This window comes from Trichechus manatus, unplaced genomic scaffold (genome assembly GCF_000243295.1).
Source record: "Trichechus manatus latirostris isolate Lorelei unplaced genomic scaffold, TriManLat1.0 scaffold00084, whole genome shotgun sequence".
NCBI lineage: Eukaryota > Metazoa > Chordata > Mammalia > Sirenia > Trichechidae > Trichechus > Trichechus manatus.
The window spans coordinates 10,192,020-10,212,284 of record NW_004444020.1 but is presented as its reverse complement, the minus strand read 5'-3'; the positions used below and the strand labels follow the sequence as shown (position 1 = coordinate 10,212,284).

Sequence of the window (20,265 nt, the reverse complement as noted above, 5' to 3'; positions counted from 1 at the left end):
TGGATCCGCGCTGCGTTAGCTGGTAGGGGACCTCTGCATGAATCTCTCCTCGCTCTCTGTTCTCTTTCAGTATTCTCACTCCATTTGGTGCTCAGCTGAGTTCTTTATCTCTTCATTTGATGTTCGAGGGTTTCAGGATTGTTGATTCTCTGTTTGGCTTAGTTTTTCGGATCTTTGCTGTAGAGGAACAGCGCAGTGCTTCTGCCTAGAGTGCCATCTTCCATACATACATTCTTTTGATAATTAAGTGCCAAGGGAGTTTTATAATACAAAAGCACCCCTCCTTCCTGATTTCCCTCCACCCTTACCAGAATGCCTGGCTTTTGAAATAGCACATTATATATTATCTTGTGTCTGACAATATTTTATACATAGAGAGATTAAATAATGTTTGTCTAAAGAATGAATATAAATCATTGGTGTGTGTTTGTTTGCACTCTCATTGGGTTTGATTGTTTGATGCTGAAAGAATTATCTGTCTAGAAGAATTGAAACCAGCATGATGGTTCCCTTGAAGCCCAGGAAGTTACTGTCCTTGTGGTAGACATAGTTGGTGCTCACCAAATAGCTATATTCTCTCCATCTCCCAGCCCCCAGGGACATATGACTAGTTCTGGCCAATGGACTGTGAGTGGAAGTGACATGTGTCACTTCCAGGCTGGGGCAGTTAAGATCTGGTATGCGTCCTTCAATCCTTTCTTCTCTGCCTCAACAACCTTGAATAGTGTAGCTACAAGAGGGAGGAGGCTGTTCTTCCCACAATATGGGCAAGAAGTAAACTTCTGTTGTGTTAAGCTACTGAGAAGCTGATATTAACTACTCTATTATAGTCCCTGAAACTCTGGTTCTTGTAACAGGCATGCAAAAGATATTTTGATTGAATGAGTAAATTAATCTGCTTGATGCAGAAGGAGGATGAGGTCATTTTCTATGCATGGAGCCACAATAACAAACAATTGTAGTACAAAGGCAATCTACTGTGCTTTTCGGGGGAAACCTTTGGCTTGTTTTTAATGGCTCACAAGAACACTTAAAATGAAGTATTTTTTTTTAAGTTCCACTTAGTTATCAACAATTTGCTGAACACTCACTATGTACCAGGCCCTATCTACCTAAAGTAACCTGCAACACAGAAGCTGAATGAGACAAATGTACAAATAACCAAGTTAGAAACCAGATTGGGAAGGGTAAAGGGTGAGAGGTTTTGGAAAAATTTAGTCTGTTACCTTTACTGTCAGTGACTCAGGAGAGAGACAGCACTTGACGATGATCAGAGTCAGGGGAAGATTTCCCAGGAAAGGAGGACGTAGACAAGTGGAGAGGGGGAATGAAAGAAGCAGGAAGGAGAGGGGCTGATCAGCAGAGAGAGTTTCCAGAAGAGATGGTGTGGTCCCTTCAGAGCCTGGCAGAGATGTGGGCCTTGGATGGGAATTGGGGGAGGGAATCTTGTTCTGCAGAAAGAAGAACTGTCAAGGTGGAGAGGAGGAGGGACTCTGAGAGGGTTCATGGAGGACAGGGTCATTTAGTAGAATAGGAAAGACAAGTGAGGGCAACAGCGATGAGGGTTGGCAACTTAGGAGAGTGGGAAGATTTTGGGAGCCCTACATGTGAGAACTCTGATGCAGAATGAGCAGGAGATTGATAATGTGTGGTGGATACTGGGAAAGAGATTATTGAACATGAAGTCATGGGAGGTTATGTCATAATTTTGAATACGAGATCAGTCTGTTTTCTTCATTTAATAGTTAAAGTTAGGTTTAGCTAGCAACCTGATATGCCATGGTTCTTGCATCTCTTCCCTTCTGAGCTCTCCCCTCACACTACAGCATAATTCACCTGGCCCCCATCAGCCTGGCTTTCTTCCCTCCACTAGGTTCTACCTTCGTTCTCCCCCTAGGCAAGTCTTTCCATTGAATCACAGTCCTATTGGTCCTGCAGTACTGGTAGCTTCCAAAAATGGATTTGAATACAACCAGGTTCTTCTACTCTCTCACTCATCTTTTGTTTCTTTCTGAAAACCAAGGAGAATTAATTAAATTGCTTTTCACAATTCAATTTCAAGAGCTTCCCAGGCTGTTTACAGTTTTGTGCAAATTGAGTTCCATATACCTGTTTACCAGGTGTTTGCTTCAAAGAGAGGCAGAACCCAGATCTGTTGTCCTCTCCTCACACACTCACATCTTGGCTACCCCCTTGGAGCCACTGATTAGCTTGACCTTTTATTTTCTTTTTGCTTTCTAAAATATAACAAAATTCAAAGAGCATTCCCATAATATCCAGAATGAAAACTTGCTATGATGCATATTTGAGGTAATTATCATATTAGAAGCAGGGATTTAACTTTTTTTGTCTTCATGAGTGAAAGGAAGTCACACAGACAATTATACGTATTTTGACATACATTATTTTTTAGCAGTGTATACCAGAACTTCTCAACACAAATGCAGAAAAAGGATATTTATAAGTTAATGGCAATAAGTTTTTTTTTGACACCCACAGAGACTCCACTTTTCAAAGAAAAATTGAATTGAATTGAAAATGAAACTAAATGACCTTTCCATACTTTTTTTTGGCTATAACAAAATATTCACCATCTTTCTTCCCTATTCCCATGTGTGTGCAGTCAGGAGCAAGTACACATACACCCACATGCTCACATACCCACACAACTTATTTTCTAGTTGAGAAATGTTAGCTGATTCTATGAATTATGCCCTTAACACAGACCCACTCTTCTTGTGACCTGCTTCTTTACTAGGAATTCCTTTCATTTGGAATTCTCCAATTTTCTCCTTATGGTATTTTTATCTCTGTGACTATCACCATCTCTGGCACAGGGTCAACTTCTCCTCTTAGTCACACCCTTTATTCTGAGCCAAAGCTGCAGATACAGATACCATAAGGAGAAAATTGGAAAATTCCAAATGAAAGGAATGAAAGTTGTGAATGTGGCTCAGTCCATGTGGCAATTTCCGAGGTCCCTCGTCACTGGAGTGAGAGCAAACAGCACCTTTTCTGCCCTTACCTGCTCCTGCCAAGTGGTGCCAGATGGTACCTACCTGGAAGGCCCAGGATAGTGAAGTAGGGCCGACACTCAGTGAACCCTGAGCTCTGCCTCACGCAGCTTCTCCAGAGCCCCTCGTACTGGAACACGGAGGTGACAGGATTGTCGTACAGGTCCTGGGTGCTCCACATGTCCATCCCTGTGGCAGCGATGCAGCCCGCCAGTCCCAGGATGGACAGAAGGAAACCCACCATTTGGTATGTGGTGGTGGACATGGTCTGAGCCCCCTGGTCCTCTGGCTGCCACCTCGGAAGAAGCTGCTGCCTTCCTCCTGTGGAAGCTGTGGACCCAACGTGCTCCTGAGGGAAGCTCTTCTAATCAAATGGTTTCCCTCAGCTTGTAGTGTTTGCTCACAGTGTTTTTCTTAGATAGTTCAGTTTCACTCTTGGTTCAAGGGCATTATTTTTTCATTTGTTAGAGAAGCGGTGCCAAGAGGCACTTGTCCTGCTGAGCTCCACAGGCCCAGTTGGTTGAGAGCAAATTGGTCTGAGTGGATGGAAGGACACCCTCCGCCAATGACGTACCAGTCCCTGCCATCCCCATCTCTGCCCTGCAATGAACACACCGTCATCTGGGTGAAAAGCTGATGTGTCTACCACCACTGAGAACCCCCACAAGCCCTTTGTTTAGGCCTTGTTCAACACTGGAGGCCAATCTGGCTAACCTCATTTAAAATAAATGGCCCTACCAAACTCTGTCTTTCACATTTTCTCCTCACAATTCATAAACCACTTTTTACTTGCACCTTCCCATTTTGATCTTACAGTAATGGGTAGGGCAGGTATTATGATTCTCATATTATTTTAGGTGAGTTGACTGAGGTATAAATAGTTTAAGGAACTTGACTGGTAGATACTTTTAAAATGGCACAGTTGGAACTCCCACCTCAACTTCCAATGTGGCACTCCCTCTCTATCTTCATATGGAGTGTTAGGGGCAGGCAAAGTTGTCCTTACATTTGAGAAGAGGAAGTCAAGTCCGAGAAATATGCTTTCAGTCCCCAGGTATCAGAGCTGGGATGAGAAGAAGTGAGGCATTCTTTTGACCTCCATCTCATCTTGTCACTCATGCCACAAGAATCTCATGAAGACCACGTGGTGGACAGAGGTTTCCACCAAAGGCCAGAGGAGGACCCAGGGGTGCCAGTGTCAAAGGCCATTAACGTGGCCACTGGGACACCTAGGATCTTCTCCTGACACTATCTCTAACATGCTGTGTGTTGGGCAATTTCCTCAGTCTCTACAAGTCACAGTTTCTTCATTTGTAACATGCGGGGTTTAAACTCGACCACTTCAGAGGCTCTTTCAGATGTCACACAATGTCTTCTATATTCTGCAGAAAAGTTTTCACTATAATTGATTAAAATATCAGGAACTGTGCAATCATAAAAAAGTGAGACTTGGCTGAAGAGATCGGCCATTGCATTCGTTCTACACAACTCGACCTTGTTAGAGAATTGATCCACCTGCTGCTACTTTCTTTGGGTGACATACGTCTAACATCTTAGTTCAGAGACATTTCAATCCAAACTTCCCCAAATCTGGATTTCAAGGCCCTGAAAAACTCATACACAAGCAATCTCTAAACTCTACAATAATGCGCCAGGAAATGAGCTGTGAGCATCTGGACATTTCAATGTTATCTTGGTTGCACCTAGCTACCACTCCCATGGCTTATTCTCAGCAAACACAGAAAGCAAATATGGAGGGTCTCCCCCTTTATTTGAATGGAGGCAACATCTCACTTGACTGTACCTCTTTCTTCAGGTTCTGTGATCAGTATTTGTAGAGAATGAAGCATGAGCCAGAAAACCCAAAATAAGAGAAAATAAGAGTTATATGCCTTAATGCAAAATAGTGTTGATGGCTTGTGCACCCCCCAAACTGAGATACCAAGCCCAAGTCTAAAAGGTGAGGGGGAGACTAGAAGTGGCACTGGTGTCTGCTGGTGGACAGGGATTGACTAATTAGATTGGAAATGCTGTTGAAGTAATCCAGGAATGATTTTTGCTACTGTTTTGGTTGAGAGAGGTCCATCTTAGTCTTATTTCAACTAAGAGATAAGGCTTTTCGTTCACAAAGAGATCCACCAGTTTGATTTCCACCAATCTATTTTAAAACATATATCTACCTAGCCTCCAAAATAATAAATTGAAAATGAAAAAAAAAATTTTTTTTTAAATACGTCATTTCCAGTCATCTGTTTTCACTCTAGGAGGAGCCCTGGTGGCGCAATGGTTTAAGTGCTCAACTTTGAACCATAAGTTCATCGGTTCAAACCCACCAACCACTCCGAGGGAGAAAGATGTGGAAATCTCCTTCCGTTAAGATTACAGTCTTGGAAACCCTGTGGGGCAGTTTTACTCTTTTAGGGTCGTTAAGAGTCAGAAGGAAACCCTGGTGGCAGTGGTTAAGAGCTACAGCTGCTAACCAAAAATGTCGGCAGTTTGAATCCATCAGGCGCTCCTTGGAAACCCTATGGGGCAGTCCTACTCCGTCCTATAGGGTCGCTATGAGTCGTAATCGACTTGACAGCAACGGGTTTGGTTTCTTTTTCTTTTTTAATGAGTCAGAATCGACTCGACAGCAATGGGTTTGGTTTGGTTTTATTTTCAGTCTTGGCAGTTTTCACTTCTATGCAAATGTTTTTATGCTGATTTTCAAGGAAGGGAAAAAAGTCATTCAGGTGATAATGAATGGGTTGAAATGGTGACAATGACTTCTTTATTTTTTGGAAGAAAGAAAAATTAATCTTTAAGGTAGTAATAAAGCTATCTCTACCTAGGCAGAATACTGAATGAGAAGAGAGAAATTGTAAGTCTACACACTTTCTTAACGTGAAAAAACACTAACTTGCTTTAAAACACATGGAAGGTGGTATTTTTCACTTCCTGGCAAGTTTTCTGTCCTCTGCTTTTAGCTGTCTCTGCCGAGTGAATGGGGGTCCACAGAAGAAAATCTGGCTTCTTTATGATAACACGCTTCACTGAAACATATCAAAGCCAAAACACATACCTGTACTGGATTAAGTTCTGCTCTGATTCTGCTTAACAATGACAATAGCAATAACAGTTTTGCTTGATCCCCTTAAAATGGAGCAACATTTTCTACTGACTTCCTAAGGGAAATCATCCCCATATTCAGGTTCAAATAGGGCTCTGAGATGCCATTTCAGGTTGTAAATTTCTAGGAGTTTATATTATTTTTCTGACATTGGAGAAAACCTTTTCACCACCTTTTCTTTTCACATTTTAGGAATTTTAATATAAAATGATCTATGGCAATTAGGCAAAAGTGATGGCACAAATAATAAAAGATTATAAATAGGAATTAGGGAGGGGGCATATTAGTACAGAGCCCTGGTGGTGCAGTGGTTAAAAGCTACTGCTGCTAACCAAAAGGTCGCCAGTTCGAATCCACCAGCCGCTCCTTGGAAACCCTGTAGGGCAGTTCTACTCTGTTCTGTAGGGTCGCTAGGAGTTGAAACCTACTCGACAGCACCTAACAACATTAGTACATTAGCAGGAAAAAAATTTTTTTTCTTTAAGACTATTTCCACATTGCATATCCCTAATTTCTGATTCCACCCTTTGATGCTCATAATAGAAAATGTGCAGAGAAAATTTTAGGAGCTGAGAAAATTTTAACAAATCACCCATAATTTTAAATCCTAGAGACCATATTTGGCATACTTCCTTCTTATCAATTCTCTGTACATAGTTTTTACATTATTAACAGATTATATAATTTCATACTTTGCTCTTTTCACTTAATTGTATACATCATGAAAGCTCCTTCTAAACATCATTTAAAATGAATATACTAGTATTCCATTATATAGAAATCCTATTATTCACCTAAACAGTGTCTATTCTTACCTAGTTAGATTATTCTTCCCAGATTTTTTTCTTTGCTATGAAATATGATGTTATGATGAACATTTTTGCCAGCATTTCTAATTATATTTTTAGGATAGATTCCTAGAAGTGGAATTGAGATACCAAAGAGTGTGAATTTTTTAAAAATCTTTATTATGTAGAACTACATTGCTTTCCATGGATTTTACTCTCAACAGCAGTATTTGAAAGATTTTGTGTCACTACACTATTACCCACCTACATTGTGAATATGGTAAGTTATACATGATAAAACCCACTGCCATCGAGTGGATTCCGACTCATAGAAACCCTATAGGAGAGAGTAGAACTGCTCCATAGGGTTCCAAGGCTGTAATCTTTACAGAGGAGCCCTGGTGGTGCGGTGGTTAAGCACTCGGCTGCTAACCAGAAGGTCAGAACTTAATCTTTATGGGTTTTTAATCTTTCTGGAAACTCCCTTGGACCCGCTGGAGGTTTCCAACTACCGAACTTTTGGTTAGCAGCTGAGTGCTTAACCACCGAGCCACCACGGCTCCTTTTTGTGTGTGTGGGTTGCTGTCAAGTCGATTCTCATTTACAGTGTTTTTTTGTTATGATATACATGATAACTTATTTTAATTTGCATCTCTTTGATTACTGATCAATTTGCACATAAAAAGAAACAGTATATCATGTATTTGTTTTTCTCTTTTCTTGAATTGTCAATTTGTACTTCTTCCTCATGTATTTGCGGGAATTTTAGCATTTCTCCTGTCATTTTAATGAACTGTTTATTAGTTGAGGATCTTAATACATTGCTGTAGTTACTGAAAACAACTTTTCCCATTAGTTATTTGCTTTTTAATTTTGATCACAGTTTTAGAAAAAAACATACAATGTATTTTATTTTATGTGCTTGCCAGTGCCTGGCAGATAATATGTGCTCAATAAATATTTATTGAATGACATAGTCACATGACATCACTTTTCCTTTGTGTATTTCTTCATTGTTTCTATGCTTATAAAGTTATTTTCCATTTAGAAGACAGAAAATATTTTAGAATTTTTTTACAAGGTTTAAAAATTTTTATGTATTTTTTCATTTCATTCATCTGGAATTTATTTTGGGGTGTGTGTTGATTAATGCTATGATTTATTTTCTTTTTCTCTCAAAAAAAGCAAATCAGTTTTTGCAGCATTTACTGAATAAAATTCCCTTTTCCCCATAGCCTTGTAAAACCTCTTCTATCTGATATTAAATTCACATATATATTTCTCATTTTAGATTTTGTTCCGTTAATCTGTCTGTCCATCCTTGTGCCAAAGCACATTTTTAATTAACACAGCGTTAACATTTGGTTGACTACCTGGCAGGGTAAGCCCCACACTTCCTTATTCTTAACAAACGAACAAAAACTTTCAAAAGTTATTTTTATCTGCTTCCTCTCTTATAGGAGCTCTGGTGGCACAGTGGTTAAGAGCTCAGGCTGCTAACCAAAAGGTTGTCAGTTCTAATCCACCAACCACTCCTTGGAAACCCTATGGGGCACTTCTACTCCATCCTATAGGGTCACTGTGAGTCAGCATGTACTTGATGGCAATGAGTTTGGTTGATTTGGTTTCTTCTCATAGAGGGAGTCCTGGTGGTGCAGTGGTTAAGCGCTTGGCTGTTAACCGAAAGGTTCGAACCCACCAACTGCTCTGCGGGAGAAAGATGTGGCAGTCTGTTCCATAAAGATTATAGCCTTGGAAACTCTATGGGGCAGTTCTATTCTGTCCTATAGGGTCACTATAAGTCAGAATCAACTTGATGGCAATGGGTTTGGCTTTGGTTTGGTGCACCGGAGAGAGATTTGGCAGTCATCTGCAAAGAAGTATCCTGCAGCCACACAAGAGGAGAAGCTATCCTGTGCATCAGAATCTCCTGGAGGCTTGTTAAAATACAGACTGCTCGCCCCGCCCTAGAGTTTCTGTTCAGTTGGTCTGGGATGGGGCTCAAGAATTTGCATTTCTTACAAGTTCCTTGGAAATGTGTTGCTGCTAGTCCAGGGACCACACTTTGAGAACCACTGATATTACTCTGACCTATAGAGTCACCGTGAGTTGGAATTGACTTGTTGGCAATGGGTTTTTTGGTTCTTCTCATAGATGAACACTTTGTCATGTTCCCAAAGAAAAATCTTATTGATATTAGAATTCTTGTCAAGGTGAAGAGCTCAGGCTGTGGAGAAAGTCTGCCTGGGTTTGAATCCTTACCCTACCACTTCTTACTACTATGGTGTCACTAGGCAAATTCTTTCACATCTTTGTACCTTATCTATAAAATAGAGATAATAATAGTGCCTACTCATAGAGTTGTTGTGAAGATTGAATTATGTATATGTACTTTAGGTATATTTATGTAATCATGTAAATTACATACACTAATGTATGTTAATTTATTAAAATAATTCCAGGGACATGGTAAGGTCTCAATAAATTTTACTACTATTATTGTTTTGTTGTTATTATTATTATCCAGTAATTAGAGACAAATTCACATCTTTATAATATTCCCATCCAGGAATCTGTAGTATGTATTTCTATTTAATTGAGTCTTCTTTTATTTCTCTTAGTAAAGATATTTTTCTTTCTATTTTGATTTTTGCCAAATATTTAAACATATTGTTCCTAAGTATTTAACATATATCATTGTACTATGTTGCTTCCTCCCCAACAGCCGATACATATTCTACACTCCAAAAAAGAACTAAGTTGTTTTAACTTCACTTAACATACTACAGTCTCTCATGCCACTGTGCCTTTTCCAGATGATGGTCCCTCTGTCTGGAAAACCGTTTGCCTTCTTATCTCCTTGAATAACTCATACATGTTGTTATTAGCTCAGCTGTCTTTTCCTTTAGGAAGTCTTCCCTTTCCTCATGGACTGCACCCTGCACCATGCATAGCACTTAAATACTTCATTGCAGTGGTTCTTAACCAGGGGGAATTTTGCCTCCAGGGGACATTTGACAATGTCTGGAAATAGTTTTTGTTGTCACAGTCAGTGGGGGTGGGTGGGTGAGGAGGAGCTGCTACCAGCATCTAGTGGATAGAGGCCAGGGATGCTACTAAATACCTTATACATAGGTTAGCCCCTTATAAAAAAGAATTAAAAAAGCAGTTGCCATTGAGTACAACTCATGTAAACCCCATGTGTGTCAGAGTAGAATTTTGCTCCATAGGGTTTTCACTGGCTGTTTTTTTGGAAGTAGATCACCAGGACTTTCTTCTGAGACACCTCTGGGTGAACTCGAACTTCCAAGCTTTGAGTTAGCAGCTGAGCACATTAACTGTTTATACCATCCCAAAATGTCAATAGTGCCAAGTTTAAGAAACACCTCATTGAAATGGCATTTACTTGTACATTTCTCCCTCTAGATTCTTGAGCCATTTTGATGTCGTACTCATCGCTGTTTCCCATGTGCAGACAGCCTGGGACATAATAGGTACTCAACAAATGTTTGCTGAATGGGTAAATATTCTAACGGCACAATTTCGGTGTTAGTATTGGTTACCTCACCATTACTTCTACGTGTGTGGGAGGACCAAAGTCCTTTGCATTTCCTCCCAAGAAAGGACTGTGTCTAAACCTTGTCACCACAGGGCAGGTTAGATGCTGGTTACAGGCCTCATCAAAGGACTTTGTTTAGAAAGGTGACCATTAGTCTTATGTCTGGAGTTTCTCTGGAAGGTCTGTTTGGGCCTGGCTTCTTCCCTCTGAACCTGACAGTCTGTGTTTGCATTCTCCAGAGTTTGTAGCTTCTCCATGGAAATTTTAAAATTCTGTGCTTTCATTTCAATGGGAAAGAGAAACAAATTAAAATAAGCATGTTCCAGATCCTCTGGCTGGCCATTTATGATCTGTGTTTATGTTGGTGTTTATGATCATGCTTGCACCAGGGGACAATCAAATGATGTCCTTAACCACTGCATGAACAAAGGGTTCACTGTAGCTCAAACAGAATACAGGTGGGAGAATTTCTCCCCACTCAGTGGTACTGGCATTCCAAGCTCAAATGAGCCTGGGCTCTGGTGGTCAGTACCACGTTCACACCACCAGCAAGAACTGTATGTTCTTCTCTGTGTGCATACCTGATTGCAACAATTATTGGCGGTAAATACATAAAAAAGAACTTTTCCTCCCTGTCTTAGTTATCTAGTGCTGCTACAACAGAAATACTATGAGTGGATGGATTTAACAAACAGAAATGTATTCTCTCACAGTTTGGGAGGCTAGAAGTCCGAATTCAGGGCACCAGCTCCAGGGGAAGACTTTTTCTTTCTGTTGGCTCTGGGGGAAGGTCTTTGTCATCAATCTTCTCCTGGTCTAGGAGCTTCTCAGTGAAGGGACCCCGGGTCCAAAGGACCTGCTCTACTCCAGGTGCTTCTTTCTTGATGGTATAAGATCCCTCTCCTTTCTGCTCAATTCTCTCTTTTGTATCTCAAAAGAAATTGACTCAAGTTACAACCTAATCCTGTAGATGGAGTCCTGCCTCATTTACATAACTGCCTTTAATCCTGCCTCATTAACATGATTTAAAAAACCAGACTCATGCCATCAAGTCGATTGCTACTCATAGCTACTCTATAGAACAGAGTAGAACTGCCCCTTGGGGTTTCCAAGGAGCATCTGGTGGATTTGAACTGCCTACCTTTTGATTAGCAGCCAACTGCTTAACCACTTCACCATGATAAAGGTTAAGATTTACACATAGGATAATCACATCAGATCACAAAATGGTGGACAACCACACAATACTGGGAATCATAGTGTAGGGACAAAATTCAATCCACGACACTCCCCAATTCCAGAAACAATTGGGTTAAAATTTCCATTAGAGTTGGATTTCATTAGCACCATAATACAAAAAAATCCGAAACAGTTGCTGTCGAGTCGATTCTGACTCATGGCAATCCCATGTGTATCAGAGTAGAACTGCTTCATAGGGTTTTCAATGACTGATTTTTGGGGAAGTATTTTACCAGGCCTTTCTTCTGAGGCACCTCTGGGTGGACTATAACCTCTAACCTTTTGATTAACAGCAGAGCATGTTAATAGTTTGGCCACAATACAACCTTACCTCAAATGAGTAAGACCGCTGCAGACAGTTATCAAGTCACAGACACCTCATTACCACAGACATGAGAAGATTATTCCCTGAGGAGGTTGTGGCTAAGTATGAGGTGTGATTACATTGAAGTTGTTAACACCATTTTGTAAAACAAACCTATGTGAGTGTCTGTGTTAATAAAATTGAAGTCAAAACATTGAAAAAAATACAAAACTGGACTTGAGGCCTGTATCTTTGTCTTGTTAAACCTCAAATGCAGTATAACACTACCCCTCACACTAAACTAATTTTAAAATCTGAATTTATTAGTTTTTTATATTATTTGTATTACATTTGCAGATATGTTTTATACTTGTATAACGGTTATATGCATAAAGAATTTAAATCTACTGTTATGCTTGTGTATATTAAAGTAATATTATGACAAGTATGATTTAAATCACCATTGAGGGTCTGCAAAATTTTTTTCTTTTCAAAGGGCTTCCTACAAAACTCTGAAAAAATACTGCTCTAAATCATAGGATTTTTACACACGAACTGCAGGTTCTAGGAGAAGCCCTCAAGCAGTTTTAGTCTGTCCTGCTTTTAGCTCTGTAAGCTTGGAGCAGTCACTTTACCTCTGAGTATCTATCATGTCATCTGTAAAGAGATGGGAGTGGCAGGAAGTATTTCCAGCTGTTGTTATCCCAGGAAAGCCCCAAAAGGAAGAGTCTGTGTGGGGCTACGGGACCAGACTTAGGCAGGACTTGGGGGCAGGATAGGTGCCCTTGCACTGGGGATTTATGCTTTGTGTCAGGAGACGAACCATGTGGGGCTTCCTGTTAGTGCTACAGGCCTGGGCTTAGGTGCTGACAGGACAAGGTTGGAGCCCTAGGCTCCAGTTGTATGTGATCTTGAGCAAGTTACTCAAACGCAATTTCCTTGTCTCTAAAATAGTGATAATAATAGCACCAAGCTCACAAAATAATGCCAGGCAGCTGCTTACTCTAGTGATAATACATGATTTACCACTGTTATTTTCCCTTTGTGAAGCAGCGTGAACCCTCAGATGTCACTGAGGGTGACTCTCTGTCTGCCATGGCTTCTAGCTCTGCACAGACCCAGATCCTACACTCTGGACAGGTGTTGGGTATTTTGCATTTGAGATGAGGGAGAATTCTAAGAGCAGGTGGCCAGGAGGAATTTAGGGGCCCAGATCAGCAGGACATAAGGAAGAGGGAGTGGTTCACTTTTCCTCTAAGTACCTCTCTAGTCTCTCCAGAGGGACCTCTGAATTGGCAGCTGGTCACCCACCAATCTGGCTCATTGTTCTGTTCAGAACCAGTTCCTTCCTCTCACCCTGGTTCTATTGCCTCTGTTTTTGACTGCCTCTAGATTCAATCTCTTCTGCATTCTGTTGTCAGTTTTTAAAAAATCCAGAAACCAAACCAGTTGCTGCCAAGTTGATTTCGACTCATGGCGATCCCATATGCTTCAGAGTAGAACTGCTCCATAGGGTTTTCATGGCTGTGACTTTTCAGAAGCAGATTGCCAGGCCTGTCTTCCAAAACGCCTCTAGGTGGGTTTGAAATGCCAACCTTTTGGTTAGCAGCCAGTGCTTAACTGTTTGTGCCACCCAGGGACTCTGTTGCCAGATAAATATTCCCCAAATAACATAATCTTTAAAAAAATCTCTCATGGGCTTCCAAACACCTTGGCTTGTCATTCAATGCTCTCCACAATTGTCACATAAACCCTCTGCTCTAGCCAAGGCCATTGTCTCATTCCCACCCCCACCACCCCCACTCTGAGTAGGACTCGAGGGGTAGCACCCTTATGCCTTCGCTTGTGTTGTTTTGCTTTCTGTAATGCTGCCCCTGCCAAATCCTAACAGCCTTTCAAAGGACTGGTTCCTCCTCCTCAGCGGAGACTTCCCTGAGCAGTCCCGTCCTCATTTTGTCTCCTACTCACCAGCACCTCGTCCCACTCAGCCTGGTGGATGCTCTCTTATTTCTGGGGGTGATAGGCCCATAGAATCCTGAGGTGGCCATGGGCTGTCCATGAATAATTGCTGAATGTATAAAAGAATGAGCCACTGTATGACTGAAGTCTTGATTGGTTGCCTTTGTGTGCCTAAGTCTTGACCCTACAATTACATGGAAAGTTCCTGGAGGGGGGAGCCATGTCTTCTATTTCTGACTCTCCTTACAATGCCCATCTTAGACCAATCTACTTTCAACCCTTAGATATACACTTATTGAAGGAACAAATAAGCAACAAGAAAAACAAGCTTCTTTATTGTCTTACTCTGTTACTGGAAAGACATTTTTAACATTGTCTACTGTTGTGACTTGAATTTTTCTTCAAGTTAAAACGGCCTACCTACTAACCAAACACACACCAATCCTTGTGTAGCTAATATGCCAATCTGGGGATGGGGACATGACAGCCCACAGCACCTTGGCCCCACATGGCAGCATTCACTTGCCACAGCAGAGACCTCCCCGTGCAGACAGCACCCTGATTCTGGTTTCATGCTACCAATATTTTTCTGGAGGTCAAGAGACCAGAACCTGTAGAGCAGAGGCCCATCTGGCACACTCCAGAGAAACACAGCCAGCCGAGTCTTTTCCTCTGCCCCATTTCTGCTGGAAGCTGGGGCCAGGCTCAAGAGGGCCTGGAGGTGGGCTCTGTTCTGGCGATATGCTGTCCTCAACTCAGGGAGGGGAAGTTCTGGGGCTAAAGGAAGGAAGTAGCTAAAGTCTGGGCCTCCTGAGTCTTGTTCTCATGGATGATTAAGACTCAATGCCATTGCTCACATAGGAGTTATTTTTTAAAATGAGCCCCTTGGGGAGAATTAGGCACCACCCAGTTAGGGGAACAGGAGTCTCAAAAGCTCCAGAAAGCTCCTCTCCCATAAAGTTCCTGCCCTCCTGTTCCAACCCTGATGGTGGTGGCTGTTGCTCCTGTCAAAAGGGAATCAAAGCTCCTTCCTCCCCTGCATTCATTCTTGTGGTGCTCCAGGCAGAGGCTGCAGTCTTCTGGGAGCCTCTAATCTCCCCCTACCAGCCTGCCAGGCACCCAGCCCTTACCTGGCAGCCCCAGCAGGGTGAGGTAGCCCCGACACTCAGTGAAGCCAGAGCTCTCTCGGACACAGGAACGCCACAGCCCTTGATAGTTGAATACAGCAGTCACCGGGTTGTTGTACAAGTCCTGGGTGCTCCACTGGTCCATGCAGGTGGAGGCTATGATGCCGGCAATTCCAATCAGTGAAACCACAAACCCCAAGCCCTGACAGGCAGTCACAGCCATGATAGGTGTAGTGTCGACACAGCTCTACCCAACAGATGGCTGCCCAGTTCTGAGGGTGCTAAGTGTAGAGATGGAGTTTTCTCAGACAGGCTGGTGCACACGTCACAAATGGGTCATGGAACGAAGGCGGGGGGCGGGGGGAGGGGTGGGGGACTCAGCAGTGCCACCTGGGCTTGCCCTGCTCCTTTATCTACCCAAGTGAGATAATTTCCACAACATGGTACCAAGAGCCATTTGTCTTCCACCGTATGTACACTCTACTCACTATTTACCTTTTAAGGGAGTTTCTCTCCTGATTAACCAGGTTCCCCTCTGTAGAGGGTAAAAACAAGTGCAGAGGTGGCTGCTTAGAAGGTGTTGCAGGTTGGCCAGGCCAGGTTTCCAGTGGCTAAGCCACAAATACATGGAGATAAAAGGGCTTCATCCAAGTGGAGGGGACTGAAATACACACTGACACTTTAATAACATAAGCAAGGCTGTTCATGTGTCACAATGAAGTAGTTATTTGCTGGAACTGACTAGTGTGGTTAAACTGTTTGCAGCATCTGTGGCATTGAGTCTGCCTTCATCAACAGAGAGACCACGGAAGAGGGAAATGAGCAGAGGCAAGCCTCGGGAAGGAGTCTCTGCATAGCGCAAACAGTTAAGTGCCTGGGTACTAACCGAAAGATTGGCAGTTAGAACCCACCCAGAGATGCCTCTGAAGAAAGACCACTTCTGAAAGGTCATAGACAGGAAAACTCTATGAAGCACAGCTGTACTCATAAGTTGGAATTGACTCAATGGCAACTAGTTCTTGACTGGTTGGTTTAAGACTTGGAAAGATCTATGGCTCAGTGGCTCAGCGGCTCAGCCTTTGAGCTTTGGAAGTACACAGCTTCGGTTCAATACCCACTTGATGACTTACTAGCTTAAGCTTTCTGAGCCTCATTGTCTTCATATGTAAAATGAAATAAAAACAGTGCTTATCTCCTTGTATTGTTTTGTAGATCAAATGTGATAAAACCAAACTCATTGCAGTCAACTCGATTCTGACTCATAGTGACCCTGTAGGACAGAGTAGAACTGCCTCATAAGGTTTTCTAGGGTGTAATTTTTATGAGAATAGATCGCCAGATCTTTCTCACTTGGAGATGCTGGGTGGGTTTGAACTGCCAACCCTTTGGTTAGCAACCAAGTGCTTAACTGTTGTACCACCAGGGCTCCTTGAACAGTGAGTAGTTGCCAGGTATTAGTGGGTGGAGTGGGAAGTGAGAGGGTGTAACTACAAAGGGATCACAAGAATCTGTTTTATTTTTTAATTCTGTATCTAGATTGTAGTGCGGGTTGGTTACATGAATCTAAACATGTGTTGGAGTTCATAAAACTGTGCAACATAAATGGAAGTGTAGAAAAAGCAAGATAAATAAAAAGAAAAAGAAATTAGAAAAATGTGAAAATAGATTAATAAATACAACCAAAGTAAATAGACCAAATTCACCGGTTAAAATGCAGACAATGTCAAACGATTTTTAAAAATCCTGCTACATGCTGTTTATAACAGACAAACTTAAAATGTGTGCTTATTGTAAAACAAAAACAAACAGGCAAATACTAACCAAAAACAATCTGGTGTAGCTATATTGATATCAGTCTAAATATATTTTAAAGTAGAGAAAAGCATTAATAAAGATTAAGATAATCATAATAATAGGAACAATTAGCTTGAAGATATTAGGAATCTTAACTTTATATGCAGCTAGTAAAAAAAGCCCCAAGTATTAAAAGTGAATATTGATAAAATTATAAAGAAGAATAGAGAAGTCCACTACCATATTGCAAGTTAACACTCTGTAGTAGGCAGAATAATGGCCCTCAAGGATATCAGATCATAACCCTGAGACATGTAAATGTTACCTTATGTGGAAAAAGATAAGTGTGATTAAGGATCTTGAGATGGGGAGATTATTTTGGATTATCCAGGTGGGCCCTAAATGCAATGACAAGTGTCCTTATAAGAGGGAGGTAGAAGAGGGAGATTTGACACAGAAGAGGAGAAGGCAAAGTGACTATGGGGGCAGAGATTGGAGTGATGCAGCCACAAGCCAAGGAATGATAACAGCTACCAGAAGCTGGAAGAAGCAAGGAACAGATTCTCCGCTAGAGCCTCTGGAAAAAGTACAGCCCTGCTGACACCTTGCTTTTGGCTTAATTAAATGGCTTTCAGGCTTCTGGCCTCTGAAACAGTTAAGGTAATAAACGTGTATTGTTTTAACTTTGTGGTAATTTGTTATAGCAGCCATAGGAAACTAGTATATATTTCATGTCCCTGAATCAGAGGATCCGATATTCAGGGAATGCAACTCTTCCTAAATTAACTCTAAACTAGATTCTAGCGAGGTGTTTTTGTAAACCCTCCTCTTTGCACCTCACACCCTGCTCCCCTTGGATTAGGCCTTTGTCTGGTCTAAAGTAAAAAATCATACTTTTCTGTGAAAAGTGAGGCCACAGCTCAGTTCCCCCTGTGTCTGAAGATTTTTACCAGCTTCTGCAGTCTGAAATTGATCAAATATGCAATCAAGATACATTGATAACTAGTGGCAATTGGAATGCAAAAGTTGGAAACAAAGAAGGATGGGTAGTTGGAAAATATGGCCTTGGTGATAGAAACTATGCCGGAGATTGCATGATAGAATTTTGTGAGACCGACAACTTCTTCATTGCAAATGCCTTTTTTCAACAACATAAATGGCAACAATACACAAGGACCTCACTGGATAGACTACACAAGAATCAAATTGATTACATCTGTGGAAAGAGATAATGGAGAAGCTCAATATCATCAGTCAGAACAAAGCCAGGGGCCAACTGCGGAACAGACCATTAATTGCTCATATGAAAGTTCAAGTTGAAACTGAAGAAAATTAGAACAAGTCCACAAGACCCAAAGTATGACCTTGTGTATATCCCACCTGAATTTAGAGACCATCTCAAGAATAGATTTGACGCATTGAACACTAATGACTGAAGACCAGACGAGTTGTGAAATAACATCAAAGACATTATATGCAAAGAAAGCAAGAAGTCATTAAAAAGACAGGGAAGAAAGAAAAGACCAAAATGGATGTCAGAAAAGACTCTGAAACTTGCTAAAGCAAATGGGAGAAATGATGAAGTAAAGAACTGAACAGAAGATTTCAAAGGGCTGCTCGAGAAGATAAAGTATTACAATGAAATGTGCAAAGACCTGGAGTTAGAAAACCAAAAGGGAAGAACACGCTCAGCATTTCTCAAGCTGAAAGAACTGAAGAAAAAACTCAAGGCTTGAGTTGTAGTATTGAAGTATTCTATGGGCAAAATACTGAACAATGCAGAAAGCATCAAAAGATGGAAGGAATACACAGTCACTGTACCAAAAAGAATTGGTTGACGTTCAGTCATTTCTGGAGATAGCATATGATCAAGAGCCAATGCTACTGAAGGAACAAGTCCAAGCTGCACTGAAGACACTGGCAAAAAACAGGGCTCCAGGAATTGATGGAATACCAGTTGAGATGTTTCAACAAATGGATGCAGCGCTGGAGGTGCTCACTCATTTATACCAAGAAATTTGGAAGACAGCTACCTGGCCAACCAAATGGAAGAGATCCATATTTATGCCTATTCCAAAGAAAGGTGATCCAACTGAATGTGGAAATTATCGAACAATATTAATATCACACTCAAGTAAAATTTTGCTGAAGATCATTCAAAAACGGTTGCAGCAGTACAATGAGAAGGAACCGCCAGAAATTCAAGCCGGATTCAGAAGAGTATGTGGAACAAGGGATATCATTGCTGATCTCAGATTGGCTGAAAGCAGAGAATACCAGAAAGATGTTTACCTGTGTTTTATTGACTTATGCAAAGGTATTCAACTGTGTGGATCATGACAAATTATGGATAACATTGTGAAGAATGGGTATTCCAGAACACTTAATTGTGCTTATGAGGAACCTGTACATAGACTGTGATAGTTAAGATTGTGTGTCAACCTGGCTGGACCATGATTCTCAGTGTTTTGGCAGTTGTATAATGTTGTAATCACGTCCCCGTTGAGATATGATACGTGATCACCCCCATGATGGAATCTGCTGTGGTACTGTTGGTGGCGGGGCCTATGGCAGCTCATCATCCTCCTCAGCCTTCATCTCTCTGCCCTCCACCACCTGGCTCTTCCTGCTCACTTTGCTGGGGCTTTTGCTTGTTCTGGATCCTGCAGCTGGCTCCTGTTTGTCTGACCTCTGGTTCTTGGGACTTGAGCTGGCAGCTTCTCTGTGGTCTTGCCTGCTGATCTTGAGATTTGTTGAACTTCATAGCCTGTAAGCAACAGCCCTGATCTCTGTGCCTGTCAATCCTGGATTTCCTAGCCCCTGTGGCTACAAGAGTTCAGGAGAAGCCTTTTTCCTGCCCCAAGGACTTGGGACGTTATAGCCTCTAAAAACCGTGTGAGCTGTTTCATTGATCTAAATCTCTCTCTGTATATATATATTTATACTCTTTACTGGTTTTGCTTCTCTAGAGAACCCAGCCTAAGACATAGACCAAGAGGTAGTTGTTCGGACAACTGTGTGCTTCAAAGTTGTGAAAGTTGTGCATCACGGTTGTATCCTTTTACCATACTTATTCAAGCTGCATGCTGAGCAAATAATCTGAGAAACTGGACTACATGCAGAAGAATGGGGCATCAGGATTGGAGAAAGACTCATTAACAACCTGCGACATGCAGATGACACAATCTTGCTTGTTGAAAGTGAAGAGGGCTTGAAGTACTCACTGATGAAAATCAAGGACTACAGCCTTCAGTATGGATTACACCTCAACACAAAGAAAACAAAAAATCCTCACAACTGGACCAATGGGCAACAGCATGATAAACGAGAAAAGATTGACGTTGCCAAGGATTTCGTTTTGCTTGTATC

General features: G+C 41.5%; 1 protein-coding gene across 1 annotated transcript in view; it reads right to left on the bottom strand.

Moving 5' to 3' along the window:
- CLDN18 (claudin 18) overlaps positions 1–3,283 on the bottom strand; it is a 38,719-nt gene extending 35,436 nt beyond the window's left edge. Inside the window, exon 1 of the mRNA XM_004381433.3 lies at positions 3,060–3,283. Within this exon, the coding sequence (XP_004381490.1) occupies positions 3,060–3,279 (220 nt within the window). The 5' untranslated portion in view covers positions 3,280–3,283. The remainder of the gene's footprint in view (positions 1–3,059) is intronic.
- Between the last annotated feature and the right edge of the window lie 16,982 nt (positions 3,284–20,265).